General features: G+C 40.4%; 1 protein-coding gene across 8 annotated transcripts in view; it reads left to right on the top strand.

Annotated features, from left to right (window-relative positions):
* LOC147835913 (uncharacterized) overlaps positions 1 to 19,909 on the top strand; it is a 318,654-nt gene that overhangs the window by 254,719 nt on the left and 44,026 nt on the right. For 3 of the 8 annotated variants that reach the window (XR_015495210.1, XR_015495218.1, XM_087260569.1), the window contains 2 exons: positions 16,889 to 16,966; positions 18,328 to 18,452. The exons of the other annotated variants lie outside the window; for them this stretch is intronic. Coding sequence is in view for 1 of the 3 variants with exons in the window: in XM_087260569.1 (XP_087116695.1) it covers positions 16,889 to 16,928 (40 nt within the window). In the remaining 2 variants the exon portion in view is untranslated. Of the gene's footprint in view, positions 1 to 16,888; positions 16,967 to 18,327; positions 18,453 to 19,909 lie in introns of those variants that run through there. 8 annotated transcript variants of the gene reach the window in all.

A 19,909-nucleotide genomic window follows, 5' to 3' on the forward strand; every position in this document is an offset into this window, starting at 1 on the left:
AACACTGTCGGTTGGGTTTAGGGAAGGCAGTGGGTGGGTCAGTCAATCGGTCGGTCAGTCGACAGCGGCCTTTGGTGGATTTACATAAGAATAGCATGGTACGAATGGCATGCGTGAGAGAAATTTGAGATTTCAAAAAGCATACATAGTGGCCTCAGGTGTATTGGCTAAAACAAAAACGCCTGGGACACATTTGTCACTCTATATAAATGTATATAGGGGTACCTTTTCAGATTGAGCCTGTGTTGTGTTTTTATGCACAATGTGGATTATGGCATAAAAAAAAATGCTTGATGGAAAGACTATACGTGCATAAAAATCACAATATGTGCATAATTTGTGAAGATTTGCATTGAATAAAATTAATGTGCACAACTGAGTAGGATAAATGTTTTATTTGATAAGAAAAAATGCACATGAACTACTATAAAAACTGTTTTACTGTATAAATTCCATTATTAGCATTAAAGAAGTCATGTGATTTTGTTATAAGAGATCATTTATTCATTTTCTTTTTGACTTAGTCGCTTTATTAATCTGGGGTCACCACAGCGGAATGAACCGCCAACTTATCCAGCATATGTTTTACGCTGCGGATGCCCTTCCAGCATCAAACAATTACTGGGAAAGACTCATACACTCTCATTCACACACATACTCTGCAGAGAACCCGATTCACCTCTACCACTTGTCTTTGGACTTGTAGAGGAAACTGGAGCACTCGGAGGAAATCCACACGAACACGTGAGAACATGCAAACTCTACACAAAAATCCCTACTGACTCAGCCGAGGCTTGAACCAGAGACCGTCTTGCTGTGAGGCGATTATGCTACTCACTGTGCCACTGTGACACCTGTTATAAGAGATCATGTGATGATAAAAATGCAATACAGGCTCATTCTGAAAACGTAACCCTATATACACTTCTGAAGGTCGCGAATTATGTAGCCAGAAGTATGTATGGCTGCATTTTGTCTTTAAAACGAAGGCTACGGGGCGGAGTTGAACGTCATGATTGGGGTTTAAAGTCGGAGAAGAACGGTTCCAGAAAGCACAAAAGCCAAAAAATAAGTAAATAACGGTGTGAGAATGTGGTAATATCTAAAAACATGGTAGCTGCGAGGGCTTTTTTTTCTGATTTGCTTTTGAAAACACTGTCGGTTGGGTCAGTCAGTCGACAGCAGCCCCTGGTGGATTTACGTGAAAAAAGCAGGTGCGAATAGCACTCGTGAGAGAAATTTGACATCTGAAAAAGCGTACACAGCAGCCTCTGATAGATTCGTGTAAACAAAAAACATAGCTCCTGGGACATATTTGGTGCTCTCCAGAAATGTATGTAGCGCCCCCTGCCCTCTTAGGCTTTGTCCTGACCTAAGCTCTATAGGGTGGAGCACCGGATTCCTACAGTTTAGCCTCTCGACTATTATTTCACTCCCCCTAATCAGATACCACTATTAGAGAACTTAAATGAATAAGCAAAACAAATTAAGTTATAAACAAATAGAAATTTATTTATAAACAAAATAAAAATAAAGATGAGTATAGAGGTATTTGTTATTTATAAAGGTGATATTATAGGTATAAATATAATTATAATGCTATTTATAATAAGATATGAATTATTAATACAACCTTATATCAATACACAATAGATAAAACACTAATTGCAAAGAGAAACAGTTATTAACCTTCAATAAACACACAGTATGAGTATCCAACAACTGGACCCCAATCACTTAAGCAATAAGCATTTTACACTTTTGTGACTTGATGCACTTTTTAGACGCTCCCTTACTAAAACTGTATATTCACTCTTGAATGATTTAGATTACTCACAATTATTTAGTGCATTCGTATCTCAGATTATAGAATCTCAAAGCAAATATTCTCCAAATATAAATGTAAAAATAACACCTTTTTCACTCTTTTTTTGTAAACGTTAACAGCAAATGAACACTTTTGCAACACTGAAATATTGAAAGTGGGCCCACTCTCACACACACACACACATACAGTCTCACCCACCCTCGATGCAGGCCTGTTATGTTGCTCGGGTGCGTAGTGGCCTTTGAAACTGCAAAATGGCCTCTTCACTCTTAAAAGAGCAAAAAGAAAACACTGTAAATGTACCTGGCGTTCCTGCCGCCGTCACGATCGTCGTCCGTCCCGCGATCGATGTCCGTCCGTTCCGCGCGATGTCGTCTGTCCCGCGATCGATGTTCCCCACCGCGAACCGTCAGTCCGATGCAGCGTCGGCACACAGCATGAACACTCCCGCCGATGCGATGAATCTGTCCTCCTGAACGAGCTTCACTCTCTTAACAGTTCACTCGCTAAAACACTGCGTCAGTCTAGTGTAGCAGACGGCTAAAACACGAGGATATGGTCTCACACGAGCGTCAATGTCTTCAGCTCGCAAACGGTCTCAATATACTCGCAATTATAACACTTAATGCATACACTACGGCTCTTAAACAGCTTTAGAACACTTTAAATCAATATAAACTGTATATAACTCACGATTTGCAGTTATAACACTTAAGTTTCTCTCAGAGACAAGCCTCTGCGGTCTCGTTCTCTCGATCTTCTCCTCAGCTCTCTCGATAAACCAATAATAGTTTATTCACCTATAAGAGAGGCGGGGACTAATTGGTATAGACCCAATCAGGTATTAACACACAAACTTGATAGCAAAAAGCACATTTTCACCCAAGTGCAAATCAACCAAACACTGAAATGTAGCGAACGAGTTACTTAAAGGGAAACATACCATATAACTCCTATAATAGTATGCATACTAAAATGCATTTTCTTACCAGAATAGTGGTCTGTTAATATTCTCTGTCTATTAGATTACCATAATATGAAAAATATAATTATAATCTCTGTATATTTCTATGTATAAAAATATATTATGCTCTGCTTTTAGATGCAAGTGGGTTTAAGTAAGCTCTTTTTTAATAAGGGCTACATCCTCCCCCTTCTAAACTTCTCATGCCCTCATGAGACATTTAAAATTGAATCACAGTTCTGACAATAGGGCCAGGGGCTGTAGGGACACACTGGGAACACTGAGCCATGGGGTGACACCAAACTGTGTTGCAGCTCTTTCGGGTCTTTGACAAATCTTCAATGTGTACTACCATCCCTCGGTGAACCATAGTTAATGGTTTATCAGTGGGTCGGCCCAAATCATCATAACTCAGTTTTATCACTGGTTTCACTTCTCTCGTAGACTTACGACACACAGCAGGTTCAGACCCCGGTTTGGGAACATTTCTGTGGTCATTGTCTCCTACACCTTGATCATCCACAGCTTCAGCAGGCTGATTGAGAACCTCTCTCGCCTCCTCTTCCACTGTATCTTTTCTCGCTTCACACTCTGAATTCAGTTCTGGACCATATTCAGCAGGTATTTCAGGTTCCACAGCAATTTGAGGTGTTGGCAGAGTTCTCAGAGCAGGAATTAACTTTGGGTAGTAATAACAAAGGTTGTCATCCTCACTCTCAGATGTCTCATGGTTTTCATCTCTTACTTGCTCAACATTTTCAACTTTCTTTTCCTTTTGTACTCTTTTTCCTGATTGTGCTCTTGTTACAGGTGACTGTGTTGAGGGATTGGAGTCATTCGCCTTACTGAATCTCACATTCTCTCCAACAGGTAACAAGTGGTCTCGATGCATTGTCCTTATTGCTCCCATTCCACGCTCAGGCCTTAGTTTATAGACCGGTAAGTCCTTAAACTTCTCCACAACCACATATGGTAAGGAATTCCATCTGTCCTGGAGTTTGTTCTTTCCTTTTACAGCAAGATTTCGAATGAGCACTCTGTCTCCAACAGTCAACAGTTGAGGTTTCACTCTTGTGTCATAGAGCTTCTTGTTTCTTTGATGAGCCTTCAACGAAGTCTCAGCCGCCAGCTGATATGCTTGTTGCAGTTCAGCTTTCATTTTCTCAACGTATTGCAGATGAGTCACTCCTTTCTCACCAGCAGGTGAAATGCCAAAACATATGTCTATGGGCAGACGAGCCTCTCTTCCAAAAAGCAACTGATAAGGAGAGTAGCCTGTAGCCTCGTTTTTTGTACAATTATAAGCGTGTACAAGCTGAGTGATGTGTTGACTCCACTTCCTTTTTTGGGCTGGCTCCAGAGTACCTAGCATTGACAGAAGGGTACGGTTAAAGCGTTCTGGCTGTGGGTCACCTTGTGGGTGGTAAGGTGTGGTCCGTGATTTGCGGATCCCCAACATTCCCAGAAGTTCCTGTATCAACCGGCTTTCAAAGTCTCTTCCTTGATCGGAATGAATGCGTGAGGGCAACCCGTAATGAACGAAAAACTTTTCTACCAACACTTTGGCAACTGTCACAGCTCGCTGGTCTTTAGTAGGGAATGCTTGTGCATAGCGGGTGAAGTGGTCAGTTATTACTAGCACATTAGCAATACCCTTACTATCAGGCTCAAGGGACAAGAAGTCGATACAAACCAAGTCTAGTGGACCACTGCTGGTAATGTGGCTTAATGGGGCAGACTTTTGAGGTAAGGTCTTGCGTGTAATACAACGACCACAATTTTTGATGTATTGCTCAATGTCACTGGTCATACGTGGCCAGTAAAAACGATCTCTCAGTAACTCTGTGGTCTTCTCTACTCCTAGGTGACCAGAATCATCATGCAGAGACCGCAGCACTGTTAAATGGTATTTCTCTGGCAACACTAGTTGAACTTTTTCTTTTCCACTTTGGTTTTTGGTGACTCTGTACAACAGATTATTTCGAATGACAAGTTTGGGACCTTGGCGTTGCAGGAGAGTGAGGGTAGGATCAGAACCTTTTATAGGGGTGAGTGGCTTGTTTCGTGCAACGTCTTGTTTTACTTTGCCAATAACAGGATCCTGTTCTTGTGACAATTTTAGGTCAGCATGAGTCAACTGTTCTAGGTGACAAACATCAAGCAACGCAGGACAAGAGTAAACAGCGGGGATGCTACCAGGTGAAACACCTAACTGGTCTATCAGTCTGGACTTTTCATCACTCCAAGACAAGTTGGACAACTGACAAATAGCTTTTACTCCAGACTGTGAAATTTCAGTCCAAGAGAAGGAAGTGGCAGGTTCCGCAGGATAACGGGAAAGCACGTCAGCATCAATGTTGTGTTTGCCTGGCTTATACTGCAGGCTGAAGTTATATGTTGCCAAGGCTGCTAGCCATCTATGACCAGTTGCATTCAACTTTGCACTTGTCAGTACGTACGTTAGAGGATTGTTATCAGTTTTCACGACAAATGGAACTCCGTACAGGTAATCGTGAAACTTGTCTACAACAGCCCACTTTAATGCAAGGAACTCTAGCTGGTGTATGTGATATCTCTGTTCTGAAGCACTCAACTTTCTGCTAGCAAAAGCAACTGGTCGAAGTCCATCAGAGTGTTCTTGATTCAGCACAGCACCAATGCCGCTCAGACTTGCATCAATGTGGAGTACGTATGGTAGGGATGGATCAGCAAAGGCAAGTACAGGTGCCTGAGTTAAACACTTAATTATCTCTTGAAAAGCTTGTTTACATGCGTTGTCCCAACGCTCACCAAATTGATCAGTCTCCTTGAAGTACTTCTTTCCTTCCACCTTACACTTTCCTTTTGCAGGTGGGTAACCTTTCGTTAACTCTGTCAGAGGTCTTACAATGGAGGAGTAATTCTTAACGAAACGGCGGTAAAATCCACAAAATCCAAGGAAAGATCTTAAAGATTTCAGGTCAGTAGGCTCTTTCCACCGAGTCACCGCAGCAACTTTCTCGGGGTCTGGAGCTATTCCTGCAGCAGAAACAATGTGTCCCACATACTTGACTTTTGGCTGACAGAACTGGCACTTGTCGATAGACACTTTCAGCCCCCATTCCTCCAGTCGGTCGAGGACTTTCATCAATCGCTCCTCATGCTCTTCCAGTGTGCTTCCAAAGACAATGAGGTCATCGAGATAGACAATCACTTGTAATAGATGCATATCTCCAACCACTTTCTCCATTAATCTTTGAAACGTCGCTGGGGCCCCAGTGATTCCTTGTGGCATACGTTGAAACTGGTAGAACCCCAGTGGGCAAATGAATGCAGTTTTTTCTTTGTCTTCCTCAGACATCGCAATTTGGTAATAGCCGCTCCGCAAATCCAAAACTGAAAACCATTTGCTTCCCGCTAGGCAGTCTAATGCATCATCAATGCGAGGGGTGACATATTGATCGGGTGTAGTGCGACTGTTTAGAGTCCGGTAATCAATGCACATTCTCACAGCACCACTCTTTTTCCGCACTATTACTATAGGCGATGCATATGGGCTTCTGGACTCCTCAATGATACCAGCAGCTAGAAGATCTTTCAGATGCCTTCTGACATCATCGATATCGGCTGGGGCAATGCGCCTTGAACGCTCTCTGAATGGGTGAGGATCATGCAGTCTAATTTGATGGGTGACTCCTTTAGCCAAGCCTACATCCCATTCCTGTGTCGAAAACACATTCTTTCGCTCAGCCAGCTTCAAGCGTAATCTTTTCTCCCAAGCTGTAGGTATGTTCGAATCACCAAAGTTAAACACGTCAGGATTAATCTGATCGTTAGACTCTGTAACTCCATGAGCAACAGTGACTGTATCTGTAGGGAATATTTGAGCAACTACAGTCCCTGGAGGAACTGAGAGTTCTTTGCTGGTCTCATTTTGAATCAAGATCCTGAAATTGTTTACATCTACTGCTGATGAAGAAAGAACGACAGGGGAAACAAGCAGTCCAGCAGGAAGGGAATCAACAGGAGAGGTTTCAATGAGAAAGATGTCTCTTCTCAAAGGTTTGTCAGACTCAATTTTGCATGAAGCATATTGCTCACCTTGTGATGGGACATTAAGCATACCTGGGCCTTTCCATCTCACTAGGCCCTCAGGTTGGTCGACAGCAAAAGATGTGGTGTCCACGTGTGTTTGAATTCTGAGTGAGTGGGCACTGCGTGTGATATTAGTACCTTCACCATTTGTCATTCGCTGGAAGAAGCTAGCATTGGTTCCGATGATTAATGGAAACTGCTGTGGTCCTTTAGGGTCTGGACAGACTAAAGCAAGGATAGTGACTGTTTCTTCTGCACCAGTAAGAGCAACAGGGAATGTGACATCAACTACAATGTATCCTTTATAGGGATAATTGGATGAACTTAGGCCCCAGATGGATAGGCCAGAAAGAGGAAGTATGGGCACATTTGACAGATGTTCAGAATACCAGGAGTCGAAAACAATAGTGACTTGAGACCCGCTATCCCAAAGAGCACAGCATGGATGTCCTCCTACTTTCACTGCAATGGTAGACGCTGGTCCAACTAAACCCTTGGGAAGACCCTTTGACTCACAGCTGTGTATCTGGCTCTTTTTTGAAAAACAAGCTCTATCTTCAGCATGGCTGTTCGGATCACTCTTTGTTCCTTTAGCCCTTTTTAAGGAACATACTAGCTTGTTGATTACAAGAGTGGCATTTTCAGGGGCTTTACATTTAGTTGCGATGTGTCCCTCTTCACCACATCGGTAACAAAAGTAGTCAGCTTTGGGTTTTGAAAGCTGGTGTCGCGATGAACTTGAAACAGGGGTTTGTGGTAACTGGGCATGGCTTGTTGAATTACTTTGACCAACACTCATTATAGCTAACTGTTGTTGTAACTGCTGTACTTGTTTTTTCAACACCTGAACCTCAGTCTCTTTGACTACTTCCTTTGAGTCTGTGGGGCTTAATTGGCGTGATTTCACTCTGTTCTCGATCATCATGGATGAAGCAATATTTGAACGATCAGTTTTTATCTGAGCCCTCAATTCTTGAATTTCTGCTTTAAGTTCATGTACAACAGTGGGACAAATGCTTTCTTCCTGCAAGTGTATGGGCTTTGCAGTAGCAGTTATCTTGCGTCGAGTGGCTTCCATCTCCTCAGCCTCACGAACCTCATTTAACAGACTCAGGAAAGTTGGTGGATTTTCTTTCCGCTCCCTTAATCGCAACTGCAATAGCATCATGTCGGATTCAACAGCTCCTCGAATCAATTGCTCTACTCTAGCCTTATCAGCATTCGCAGAAGTCAGTCCCCCTTTTTGGATGACTTTAGTCAGTGATTTTTCCATTCTTCTCAGAAAAGCAGAAAGTGACTCACCAGGACACTGTCTAAGAAGCCGAAAAGCAAAGTATAAGTCTTCTCCAGACTCAGAAGATCCAAAAGTACTTTCCAGAGCTTCCACATATTTCACCGCTTCAGCATCAGGACATGACATACGGACAGCTTTAATGATTTCCAGGGCTGGTCCCTTTAAACTTTCCACAATTCTTCTCCGTTTCTCCTTTTCAGAGCACTCACATTCAGATATCATCAACTTAGCTTGTTCAATCCAGTGATCCATAGTTTCTTCTCCTAAAGGGGTTGGAACAATACCAGAGAAGGTACGTAAACGACGGTAGGCACTTCCATCACTCGATGGTCTTACTGTTTTTTCAAGAATTTCACCCACTGCACGAATGATTGACTCAGGTGAACTGGGATTTGCACTCTGTGGAGAAAATAGAGCATGTACATCAGTCATAGACTTGCCTTCATCCTTCAGAAACTTGGAGAGCTTGTCAGCAAACTCTGCTGGAGCAACATGAGCTGATTCTCTTTCCGTAGCTAAGATAATCATCCAGGCTTCCTCACCATCTGTAGGATGCAATTCCTCAGGGCAATTAGTGGGATCTACAACTTCTCTGCATTCACACAGCACTAACAGAGTTGTCGGAGTGGCTCCACATTTTGAGTCTCGAACCCGTACTCGTCCAAAGAGCTTCACACTCTCGGCCACTTTTTCAATGCAAGCAGTCTCAGTGCTTTGTGATACTCCTGTCAGCAACAACGCATGAGCTGGGTCGATTACTGCTTCTCTGCACCACTCAAGAAGTTCACTCTGCAGTTGTGGGTCACTTCTGAAAGACATTTCTCAATAATAATCAGTTAGTTACAGGATGGTGTCAGTTTTTCCTCTTCAGTGTTCTTAACGTGTATTAAGGTGTTTAATTTACTCTTCTTAGTGTATCAGGAAAAGGTGAGAGTGTATCCCGGACGAGCCCCCAATTTGTGTAGCGCCCCCTGCCCTCTTAGGCTTTGTCCTGACCTAAGCTCTATAGGGTGGAGCACCGGATTCCTACAGTTTAGCCTCTCGACTATTATTTCACTCCCCCTAATCAGATACCACTATTAGAGAACTTAAATGAATAAGCAAAACAAATTAAGTTATAAACAAATAGAAATTTATTTATAAACAAAATAAAAATAAAGATGAGTATAGAGGTATTTGTTATTTATAAAGGTGATATTATAGGTATAAATATAATTATAATGCTATTTATAATAAGATATGAATTATTAATACAACCTTATATCAATACACAATAGATAAAACACTAATTGCAAAGAGAAACAGTTATTAACCTTCAATAAACACACAGTATGAGTATCCAACAACTGGACCCCAATCACTTAAGCAATAAGCATTTTACACTTTTGTGACTTGATGCACTTTTTAGACGCTCCCTTACTAAAACTGTATATTCACTCTTGAATGATTTAGATTACTCACAATTATTTAGTGCATTCGTATCTCAGATTATAGAATCTCAAAGCAAATATTCTCCAAATATAAATGTAAAAATAACACCTTTTTCACTCTTTTTTTGTAAACGTTAACAGCAAATGAACACTTTTGCAACACTGAAATATTGAAAGTGGGCCCACTCTCACACACACACACACATACAGTCTCACCCACCCTCGATGCAGGCCTGTTATGTTGCTCGGGTGCGTAGTGGCCTTTGAAACTGCAAAATGGCCTCTTCACTCTTAAAAGAGCAAAAAGAAAACACTGTAAATGTACCTGGCGTTCCTGCCGCCGTCACGATCGTCGTCCGTCCCTCGATCGATGTCCGTCCGTTCCGCGCGATGTCGTCTGTCCCGCGATCGATGTTCCCCACCGCGAACCGTCAGTCCGATGCAGCGTCGGCACACAGCATGAACACTCCCGCCGATGCGATGAATCTGTCCTCCTGAACGAGCTTCACTCTCTTAACAGTTCACTCGCTAAAACACTGCGTCAGTCTAGTGTAGCAGACGGCTAAAACACGAGGATATGGTCTCACACGAGCGTCAATGTCTTCAGCTCGCAAACGGTCTCAATATACTCGCAATTATAACACTTAATGCATACACTACGGCTCTTAAACAGCTTTAGAACACTTTAAATCAATATAAACTGTATATAACTCACGATTTGCAGTTATAACACTTAAGTTTCTCTCAGAGACAAGCCTCTGCGGTCTCGTTCTCTCGATCTTCTCCTCAGCTCTCTCGATAAACCAATAATAGTTTATTCACCTATAAGAGAGGCGGGGACTAATTGGTATAGACCCAATCAGGTATTAACACACAAACTTGATAGCAAAAAGCACATTTTCACCCAAGTGCAAATCAACCAAACACTGAAATGTAGCGAACGAGTTACTTAAAGGGAAACATACCATATAACTCCTATAATAGTATGCATACTAAAATGCATTTTCTTACCAGAATAGTGGTCTGTTAATATTCTCTGTCTATTAGATTACCATAATATGAAAAATATAATTATAATCTCTGTATATTTCTATGTATAAAAATATATTATGCTCTGCTTTTAGATGCAAGTGGGTTTAAGTAAGCTCTTTTTTAATAAGGGCTACATGTATATAGGTGTACGTAATCAGATTGAGCTGGGTTGGATATAAGAAATCAGTTATTAGAAATGTGTTATCTATAGAAAAAAATCTCCCCGTTAAACAGAAATTGGGAGAAAGATATAAAGGGGGCTAATAATTTTGACCTCAACTCTATATATTTTTTGCATAGGCCTTGAATAAAAGTGCTTTGCAAAATGGAAAAGCTTTAGGATGTTTCTAACATAAACGATTTGTCGAGACGGTGCCGAATCAGTTCTGCTGTCATTTTTGAGGTTGTGCTTTTATGCAGTTTAGCAAGAGTTTTGTAAAACATCCGTCAAGGATGTATGCTAAGAGTCCACGTCTATTTGCGTGGGTGTATTTTGGGGTTTGCGCATTGCTTTGAATAAACTCACCAGCTGAAAAGTGCAGACAGTGTGAAAAGCATTGATATTTCCATCACGGCTCGGAGCAATTGACTGCCGGTAAAGTCAGTAGGCCGTGACCTTTTTGGCAGAATATGTTTTGTGTATCTGTTTTGTATTAATAACACCGTCCGTCTTCGATATATTCCCATTTTCTGGACCTCGGCCGCCCAACCGAGGATGAAATCATCTCTCCTAAGTGGATGTCCTTAGTGACTGGAGGCTGTAGCTAGACATATTTATAACTTGACTCGATTCACCTCTTCAGCAGAAAGTCTGATAAAATCACGACGCACTCTGTTCATCACCACTGAAAAGGTCAGAAGGGACGCATGTTGGTAAATTTAATAGCACTCTCAGAGGGAACATCATAACTGGACTTTTCAGACCGCTCCAAAAGAACATCAAAGGAAGCTAAAAGTAACAATTTCCTGTTTGGCCAGCTCTATATCTAATATACAGCTGCAGTTTTCAGAAAACAAATCAAAGGGAAACTTCTTGCTTTAATAGATACTCGAGACAGAGAAAGACATGAAGATGGTTTTGTAAGTTTTGTATGTGATAAGATACTCTCTTAGGGATCGATAAAAATAACTACAGCCAAAGGAGTCCCATTAATGCCCCCCACCCCCTCATAATGTGGATGTGCTTCACTTCCAATTCAGTTTCCAGCACACATCATATAATACTTTATAAGCGAAGGCTTGGTTTCATTTCAGAGATAAATAATGCAATTCATGTTTATTTCTATAGCGCTGTTTACAATAATTTTAGTTTCAAAGCAGCTTTAAAAAAGGTGTAAATTATTGCATTATAATCAACTTAAGTTAAAGTTACAATCAAAGTTATTATATATAGATATTTAGCCTGCAATTAAACAGATAGGTCTTTAATCTAGTTTTGAACTGAGAGAGTGTTTGAGCCTCGGACATTATCAGGAAGGCTATTACAGAGTTTAGGAGCCATAAATCAGAAGGCTCAACCTCCTTTAGTAGACTTCATGAGAGTTGCTAGGCCTATTTTGGGGGGGGGCTGTAGCTCCCCTATATTTCTACTCAGCCCTCCTAAAACTTTTGCGATTAGCTCATAAACTGTACACTAAATTATTGGTCCCCTTTAAATTTTATATGAAAACGGCAGCAGAATTCGGCTCCTCCCCATCTTTTGTTTTTCCTTTGATCAACAAACCACAGCCGTGGACAGTGAGACAATATATGTAATATGTTGCATTTCTTTGATATAGATAACCTTGTATCACCTGTATCCAATTGTCAGAGGAGCAGTCGGGTTTTCTTGACGTTCACCTCATCAGCACAGTTGTTTCTTCCAGCGAAAAATTTAACTCTTGACTAACATTTTGCTATTTTTATTTCAAAATAAGCTACCAATATTAAACACTTGCAGTCTTGCACAGAAAGGATTAAACACAGTGACAGAAGCACTTAGAGAATGTACTCGTTTTAACTGTCACTGAGTCACTGATAGATACAAACATCAAGTGTTGTCTAGTATTAAAAAATACTTCTCATTTATTATTATCATTCAGATCGTGAAATATGTAAATTACCCTGTAAGTTAAATATATATATTTATATGTTTGCCATTTAATTAGAAACATGGCAGTTTATTTATTTAATACATGGAAGCAAAAATGCACTTGAATATAGAAAGTGTTTTTACTACAGTAAACAGGTTTTGAGCCTTTTTGCTTATTCAGAACTCAAATAGCTATGCATGTCTAGGTAATACAGCGGAATACTAGTATACAACCTATATTAAACAAACATTTTTAAGTTTATTACTGTTAAATTACTACATATAAATGTATTATTAGGTAAAACAACAGACCACGACTATAACGATAAAGATATAGTAAAACAAAATCATTGGGATCACTTTCTGAAATTTTTTTTTCTTAGTTTATGTAATGTAATGTGTATTTATATAGCCTATTTATCACGTATGACCATACAACCAAAGCGCTTTACAATATATTAGGGGAGTCTCTCCACACCACCACCAGTGTGCAGCATCCACTTGGATGATTAGGCACAGGACAACGGCGCCAGTGTGCTCACCACACATCAGCTATTGGGGCAGTAGAGAGACAGTGACAGGGCCAATTCCGGTGATTAATTTCAAGCCTTTTTTTCAAAGATTATTTAAAAATAATGACTAAAGGATCGTTGGATTGTTGGTTGGTTCCTTAGTTCGTTCATTGGTTTGTTTGTTCGTTCGTTTATTAGTTGGTTTGTTCATTTGTTCATTGGTTGGTTTGTTCATTTGTTGTTTCGTTTGTTGGTTTGTTTGTTAGTTTCTTTGTTGGTTCATTCATTGATTTGTTTGTTCATTTGTTGGTTCTTTCATTCATTTGTTGGTTCATTCATTGATTTGTTTGTTCATTTGTTGGTTCTTTCATTCATTTGTTGGTTCATTCATTGTTTGGTTGGTTCATTTGTTGGTTCGTTCATTGGTTTGATTGCTTGTTCGTTGGTGTGTTCCTTGAATGGTTTGTTGATTTGTCTTTTGGTTGATTCATTCATTTGTTGGTTTGTTTGTTTGTTTGTTCATTAGTTCATTCGTTGTTTTTTTGTTCATTTGTTGGTTCTTTAATAAGTTTGTTGGTTTATTCATTGTTTTGTTCGTTGGTTTGTTGGTTGGTTCATTGATTGGTTTGTTTATTCATTGATTGGTTTGCTTGTTGGTTCGTTTATTCATTGGTTCATTCGTTTGCTTACTTGCTTTAATTAATTGTTCCATAATTCTTAACCCTCACAAATCATTATTTAATAAGACAATAATAACTTCATTCATTCATTCATTCATTTTCCTGTCGGCTTAGTCCCTTTATTACTCCAGGGTCGCCACAGCGGAATGAACCGCCAACTTATCCAGCAAGTTTTTACGCAGCGGATGCCCTTCCAGCCACAGCCCATTTCTGGGAAACATCCACACACACATTCACACACACACTCATACACTACGGTCAATTTAGCCTACCCAATTCACCTGTACTGAATGTCTTTGGACTGTGGTGGAAACTGGAGCAACCGGAGGAAACCCACGGGAACCCAGGGAGAACATGCAAACTCCACACAGAAAGGCCAACTGAGCAGAGGCTCGAACCAGCGACCTTTTTGCTGTGAGGTGACAGCACTACCTACTGCGCCACTGCTTCGCCCCTACAATAATAACTTAATATTATCAAAAATATATTATGTCTAGTTAAGCAGTTGCAATTCCATTACCTTACTAAAAACATTTGTGTGTGTGTATGTGTGTCTGTGTGTGTGTCTGTGTTTGTGTCTGTGTTTGTCTGTCTGTGTTTTTCTGTCTGTCTGTCTGTCTGTCTGTCTGTCTGTGTGTGTGTGTGTGTGTGTGTGTGTGTGTGTGTGTGTGTGTGTGTGTGTGTGTGTGTGTGTGTGTGTGTGTGTGTGTGTGTGTGTGTGTGTGTGTGTGTGTGTGTGTGAAAAAACAAATGAACACACTCAAGGGTCACACAAGTCATGACTAGTTCACTGCCTCAGATGACTCCCTCAGTAAACAGCAGATTCATCTAAAAATGAGCTAGAACTGTTGTATTATGTGTAATTGAGCCTATACAAGATTTTATTATTATTAGACATCTGGGGTCTTGCGCTGCATTCAAGCTGTACTTTTACAGGATTAATTAGGATAGAAATTGTGAATTTATTCTACCTGTAATGCTCACTGTCAGTGGGTGTGCTTTCATATTCATTAGCATAAGTGTGCACACACAACTGAGATGCCTGTAGCATAGCTGATCCAAATTACCATTTAAATTTATTCAACCCAGGCTGATATTAGATCAGATCTTTCACCTGTACATTTCTAAGCAGGCGTTATTAGTAGGACTATCATCATCATTATTATCATTATTTAAAACTGACTCAGACGGTTTTGACTGATCTTACGAGTCCTCCTAGCCAAATATAAATCTTTTATTTATCAGTGTGCATTTCCTCTTCGTGCACTACATTAATGATTCTCCACCATTACATAATAGTCGATCAATTAATGAACACAAGCTGTTTTAAGCTCAAGCCGATGCATCATTAATATCAGCCGTCTGTCTGTTCTCGCACAGTGTAAAGAAGGGAAAGAAGAAACAAAACTAAGGTCACCATGTAATGTTGCTCAACTATCAGCTATCAGTGAAAACATTTGGACTTGCAGAAGGGGTGCCGCTGCCCGCTGGCCAGTACAAGCCCTATGCAAAGTTTCGTTGTTGGTTCATTTATTGTTTTGTTTGTTTATTCGTTCATTAGTTGGTTTGTTCATTTGTTCATTGGTTGGATTGTTAATTTTTGGTTCATTTGTTGTTTTTTTCATTCATTCGTTGGTTTGTTCATTTATTTGTTTGATCTTCTTTTGTTTGTTCATTGGTTAGTTTGTTTGTTCATTGGTTGGTTTGTTTATTTGTTGCTTCATTCGTTGGTTTGTTTATTCATTTGTTTGGTTGTTCTTTTTTTTGTTCATTGGTTAGTTTATTCGTTTGTTGGTTGGTTTGTTCATTGGCTGGATTGTTTGCTTTTTTGTTTGTTCATTCATTGGTTCATTCATTCATTTTTTGGTTCATTTATTGGTTTATTCGTTGGTTTGTTGGTTGGTTCATTCATTGGTTTGTTTGTACGTTTATTGGTTTGTTCAATGTTTTGTTTGTTCATTTGTTTTTTGATTGGTTTGTTTATTCGTTTGTTTGTTAGTTAATTTTTTTTGTTTGTTTGCTCATTATTGGTTCTTTTATTCATTTGTTGGTTCACTCAACAAATAGCTTTCTGTGAAAACGTTTGGGCGTTGCTGGCCTGTACAAGCCCTATGGCAACGTTTTCGTTGTTGTTGCAGATGAAAGTGAATAGAGTATGGTTGATTTGGGATTGCACTGTGGGGTGTTGTGAACGAAAGTGAAGATCGTTGAAGGGGGGTGGGGAAGAGCAGTCATGGTGGGTTGTTGTGGGCCAAAGTAAAATGCAGGGGGTGGTTGTCGTGGACAAAAGTGAAGAGCAGGGAGGGGGGGAATGGGTTCTGGTGGTGGTCCCAAAATGGCGTGGGTCCTAAAAATTGTCCAAACTTTCTCCCACTTGCAGCGCCCATGATTAGCAGTGATAGAAGGTTTACTACTTCTGATCATTTATAGTAGCCAGGTTTTCAATATAACGTGAAGCAATTTTTTTTTTACAGTTTGCAAAAAAATCCCAAATTTCCATCAAGTTAGAGAGGTTGACTTTGGTATTGGTAGCCTAGCAACCAACAGTAAATAAAATATGCATAATGGAGACAGATGACTGCTCACATGAGTGTAATGTTCATCACGAGTTTAGAAGTAAGGGATAATGAACGACTTGCAGTGTGTTCAAGGATTTCAATTTAATAAGTGGGGCGAAGGACCCCACAACGTGCTAGCCTCCGTCTCCCCGAGGGGGACCAGTCAGTCAGTCAACAGCAGCCTCTGGTGGATTTACTTGAGAACAGCAGGTGCGAATGGCATTTGCGAGAAAAATTTTGGATCTGAAAAAGTATACACAAGAGCCTCCGGTGGATTTGCGAAAACAAAAACTGCCAAAAAAAAAAGGTAGCTCCTAGGATGTATTTCATGAGCTCTAGAAATGTATATAGGGGTAGGTATCAATAATGAGCCTGGTTTGCTTAATTTGCTAATTTTATAACCGATTTGAATCTTAAAACCCCAGTCATTTCTTTCTTTATTCAGATCCAGCGGCAAAGAGAAAGCACAGAGGAACATCTGTTGAGTTTGACTGTTTTGCCCCTGACAAGGGAAGCTGTCATGGTGAGTTTGCAGTGATGGGAAAGAGGATGAACAGCAGCTTTGGGAAAATGGAAATTCAAATCAATGATGACACTAGGAAAATCAAGCACATTGCACGTTTCTAGTTTGGACAGGAAACCCAGACTGAAAGCTGTAAAACACATGGATCTAAAACCTCTTGCCTGTTACTTTCTCTTATACAGTTTTGCTTCTCGAGAATTTTGTTTGCACATCTCAACAGTAGCAGTCAGTTCAAAAAACATTTCCCAAATCCATCAGTTACTACATGCTTTATTTGGTATCTAGTTTTGAACTGAGAAAGTGGGTCCGAGAATTGGACTTTTTTAGGAATCCTATTTCAGACTTTAGGAGCCATAAATGAGAAGGCTCGACCACCTTTAGTAGACTCTCCTATTCTTGGTACCAGAACTCAGAATAAGTCAGTTTAACTTCTCTAAAAGCTTGTTGACTTGTATAAATCTTCAAAAATCATTCTGAATGTAAAACAACAGATCGTTACCCTATTGTTACCAACCCGGGCTCATTGTGGAAACGTAGCACCGCGGACGTTTCTGCGAACCGCAAAATACGTCCTGGGAGGTACGTATTCGAGCCGTTTTTGTTTTCGCGGATCCGCGAGAAGCCGCTGTGCTCGTTTTTTTGCGTCTCGAGAACCCCTCGGGAGCGCACGCCGTTCGCACCCGTGCTGTTCTCGCATGAAAAGCCGCCGGAGGCCGCTGTGGAGCGACCGTCTGTTCGTCCGACTGGCTGGCTGAACGAACGACTGAACGATCGACCGGGCGACCGGCCGATCGGCCGACCCGGCCGTCCTCCTCTTCCTCCTTCTCCTCCTTCCCTAAACTCAAGCGACGGTTTGCAAAAGCCGTCCAGAAAAAAAAAAGCTTAAGCCCTCGTCTTTGATTTCGACCGTGTTTTCGGATCCCGCCACGTTCTCGCCCATATTTTTTGGATTCTGTTTTTCATCTTACCTGATTTCTGGAACCGCTCTTCCCCGGACCCAATCCCGGTCGTCCCCGCGGCCCGCTCCTCCTCCTCCGGGCCTCTGCTCCGCCGACGTAATGTAGTGAGCTAAGCAGACAAAAAATTGCATCGGGAAAGCCCTCCACTCGGAGGCGAGCCGTCGGCCGGTGAGCGCGAAGAGGAGGAGCTGAGCGGCGCCACACCGCCCCGCAGCGTTTGCTCGAGAAAAACTAAATGCGGCTGTACGTACCTCTAGCCACGTAAATCGCGGTCTCTAGAAACGTCCGCAGGGCTACGTTTGCAGAATGAGCTTGGGTTGATTGTTACCCTATAGTAATAAAGATATAGGGTAACAATATTGTTGAATCACTACCTGAATTTTTTTTTTTTTTCTCGGCTAGAAAGGACTTGGGAAGGTGAAAATTCAAATCAAAGATGACACCAGCAAAACCAAGCACATTGCACATTTCTAGTTTGGAGAGGAAACCCAGAGTGAAAGCTGTAAAACACATGGATCTAAAACTTCTTTCTGTTTCTTTCTCTCTTCTTGAGATTTTTGACCCAAGCAAAACGTATGTTTGTACATCTCCACAGTAGCAGTCAGTTCAAAATGCATTTCCAAATCAATCAAAGTTACAGCATGCTTCATTTGGCAAATAGTTTTGAACAGAGAGAGTGTGTCTGAGCCTCTGACATTATCAGGAAGGCTATTCCAGAGGTCATGAGCCATAACTGAGAAGGACCGACCTCCTTTAGTAGACTTTGCTATTTTGGGTACTACCAGAACTCAGAATAAAATAAGTCTGTTTAACTTTTTTAAAAGCTTGTTGATAAGTATAGAGTTCAAAAATCATTCTGAATATAAAACAACAGACCACAACTATTACGATAAAGATTTGGAGAAACAATATGGTTGGGATCAATTTCTGAATTATTGTTTTCTCAGCTAATAAAAACAGTCAGAATTCATTAAAATATAATTAACATATCCATTAAAATATAAATGGATCTTGCAATTTAACAGACAACACTTTGGAGAAGCACTGCTTGATTGTAAGCCTTCATTTTAAAGATTATTTAAAGATAATAAATAATGTATAAGATCTGAAAATGAGAAAGCTTGAAGACAGTGGAAATTCAAGTCCAAGATGACACCAGGAAAATAAAGCACATCGAGCATTTCTAGTTTGGAGAGGAACCCCAGACTGAAAGCTGTAAAACACATAGATCTAAAACCTCTTACCTGTTATGTTCTTTTATACAATTTTGCTTTCTTGAGAGTTTTGACCCAAGCAAAACCATAAATATGTCAGGAAGGCTATTCCAGAGGTTTGGAGCCATAAATGAGAAGACTCGACCTCCTTTAGTATACTTTGCTTTTCTTTGTACTATCAGAACCCAGAATAAATCAGTTTAACTTCTCTAAAAGCTTGTTGACAAGTGTAGAGTTCTAAAAATCATTCTGAATGTAAAATAACAGGCCACAACTATAACAATAAAGATTTAGAGAAACAATATCGTTAGGAGCACTCTTTGATTTATTGTTTTCTCAGCTGATAGGCGATAAAAAACAGTCAGTCAAAATCTATTCAAATATAAAGAGCTCTGGCAATTTAAAGCTACGGAAAACTCTCTGGAGAAGCACTGCTTGATTGTTTCTTTTTTTATTTAAAGATAATGACTATAAGATCTTGAAATAGGAAAGCTTTGGGAAAGTGGAAATTAAAATTAAAGGTGACACCAGAAAAATAAAGGAGATTACTCATTTCTAGTTTGGAGAGGAAACCTAGACTGAAAGCTGTAAAACACATGGACCTAAAACCTCTTGCCCTGTTACGTTCTCCCATTCAGATTTGCTTTCTCGAGATGTTTGACCCAAGCAAAACCATAAATATGTTTGTACATGTCCACAGTAGCAGTCAGTTCAAAATACATTTCCCAAATCCATCAGAGTTACTGCATGCTTCATTTGGTTTCTGCACT

This window comes from Danio rerio, chromosome 7, assembly GCF_052040795.2.
Source record: "Danio rerio strain M-AB ecotype USA chromosome 7, GRCz13ab, whole genome shotgun sequence".
In the NCBI taxonomy this organism is placed as follows: domain Eukaryota; kingdom Metazoa; phylum Chordata; class Actinopteri; order Cypriniformes; family Danionidae; genus Danio; species Danio rerio.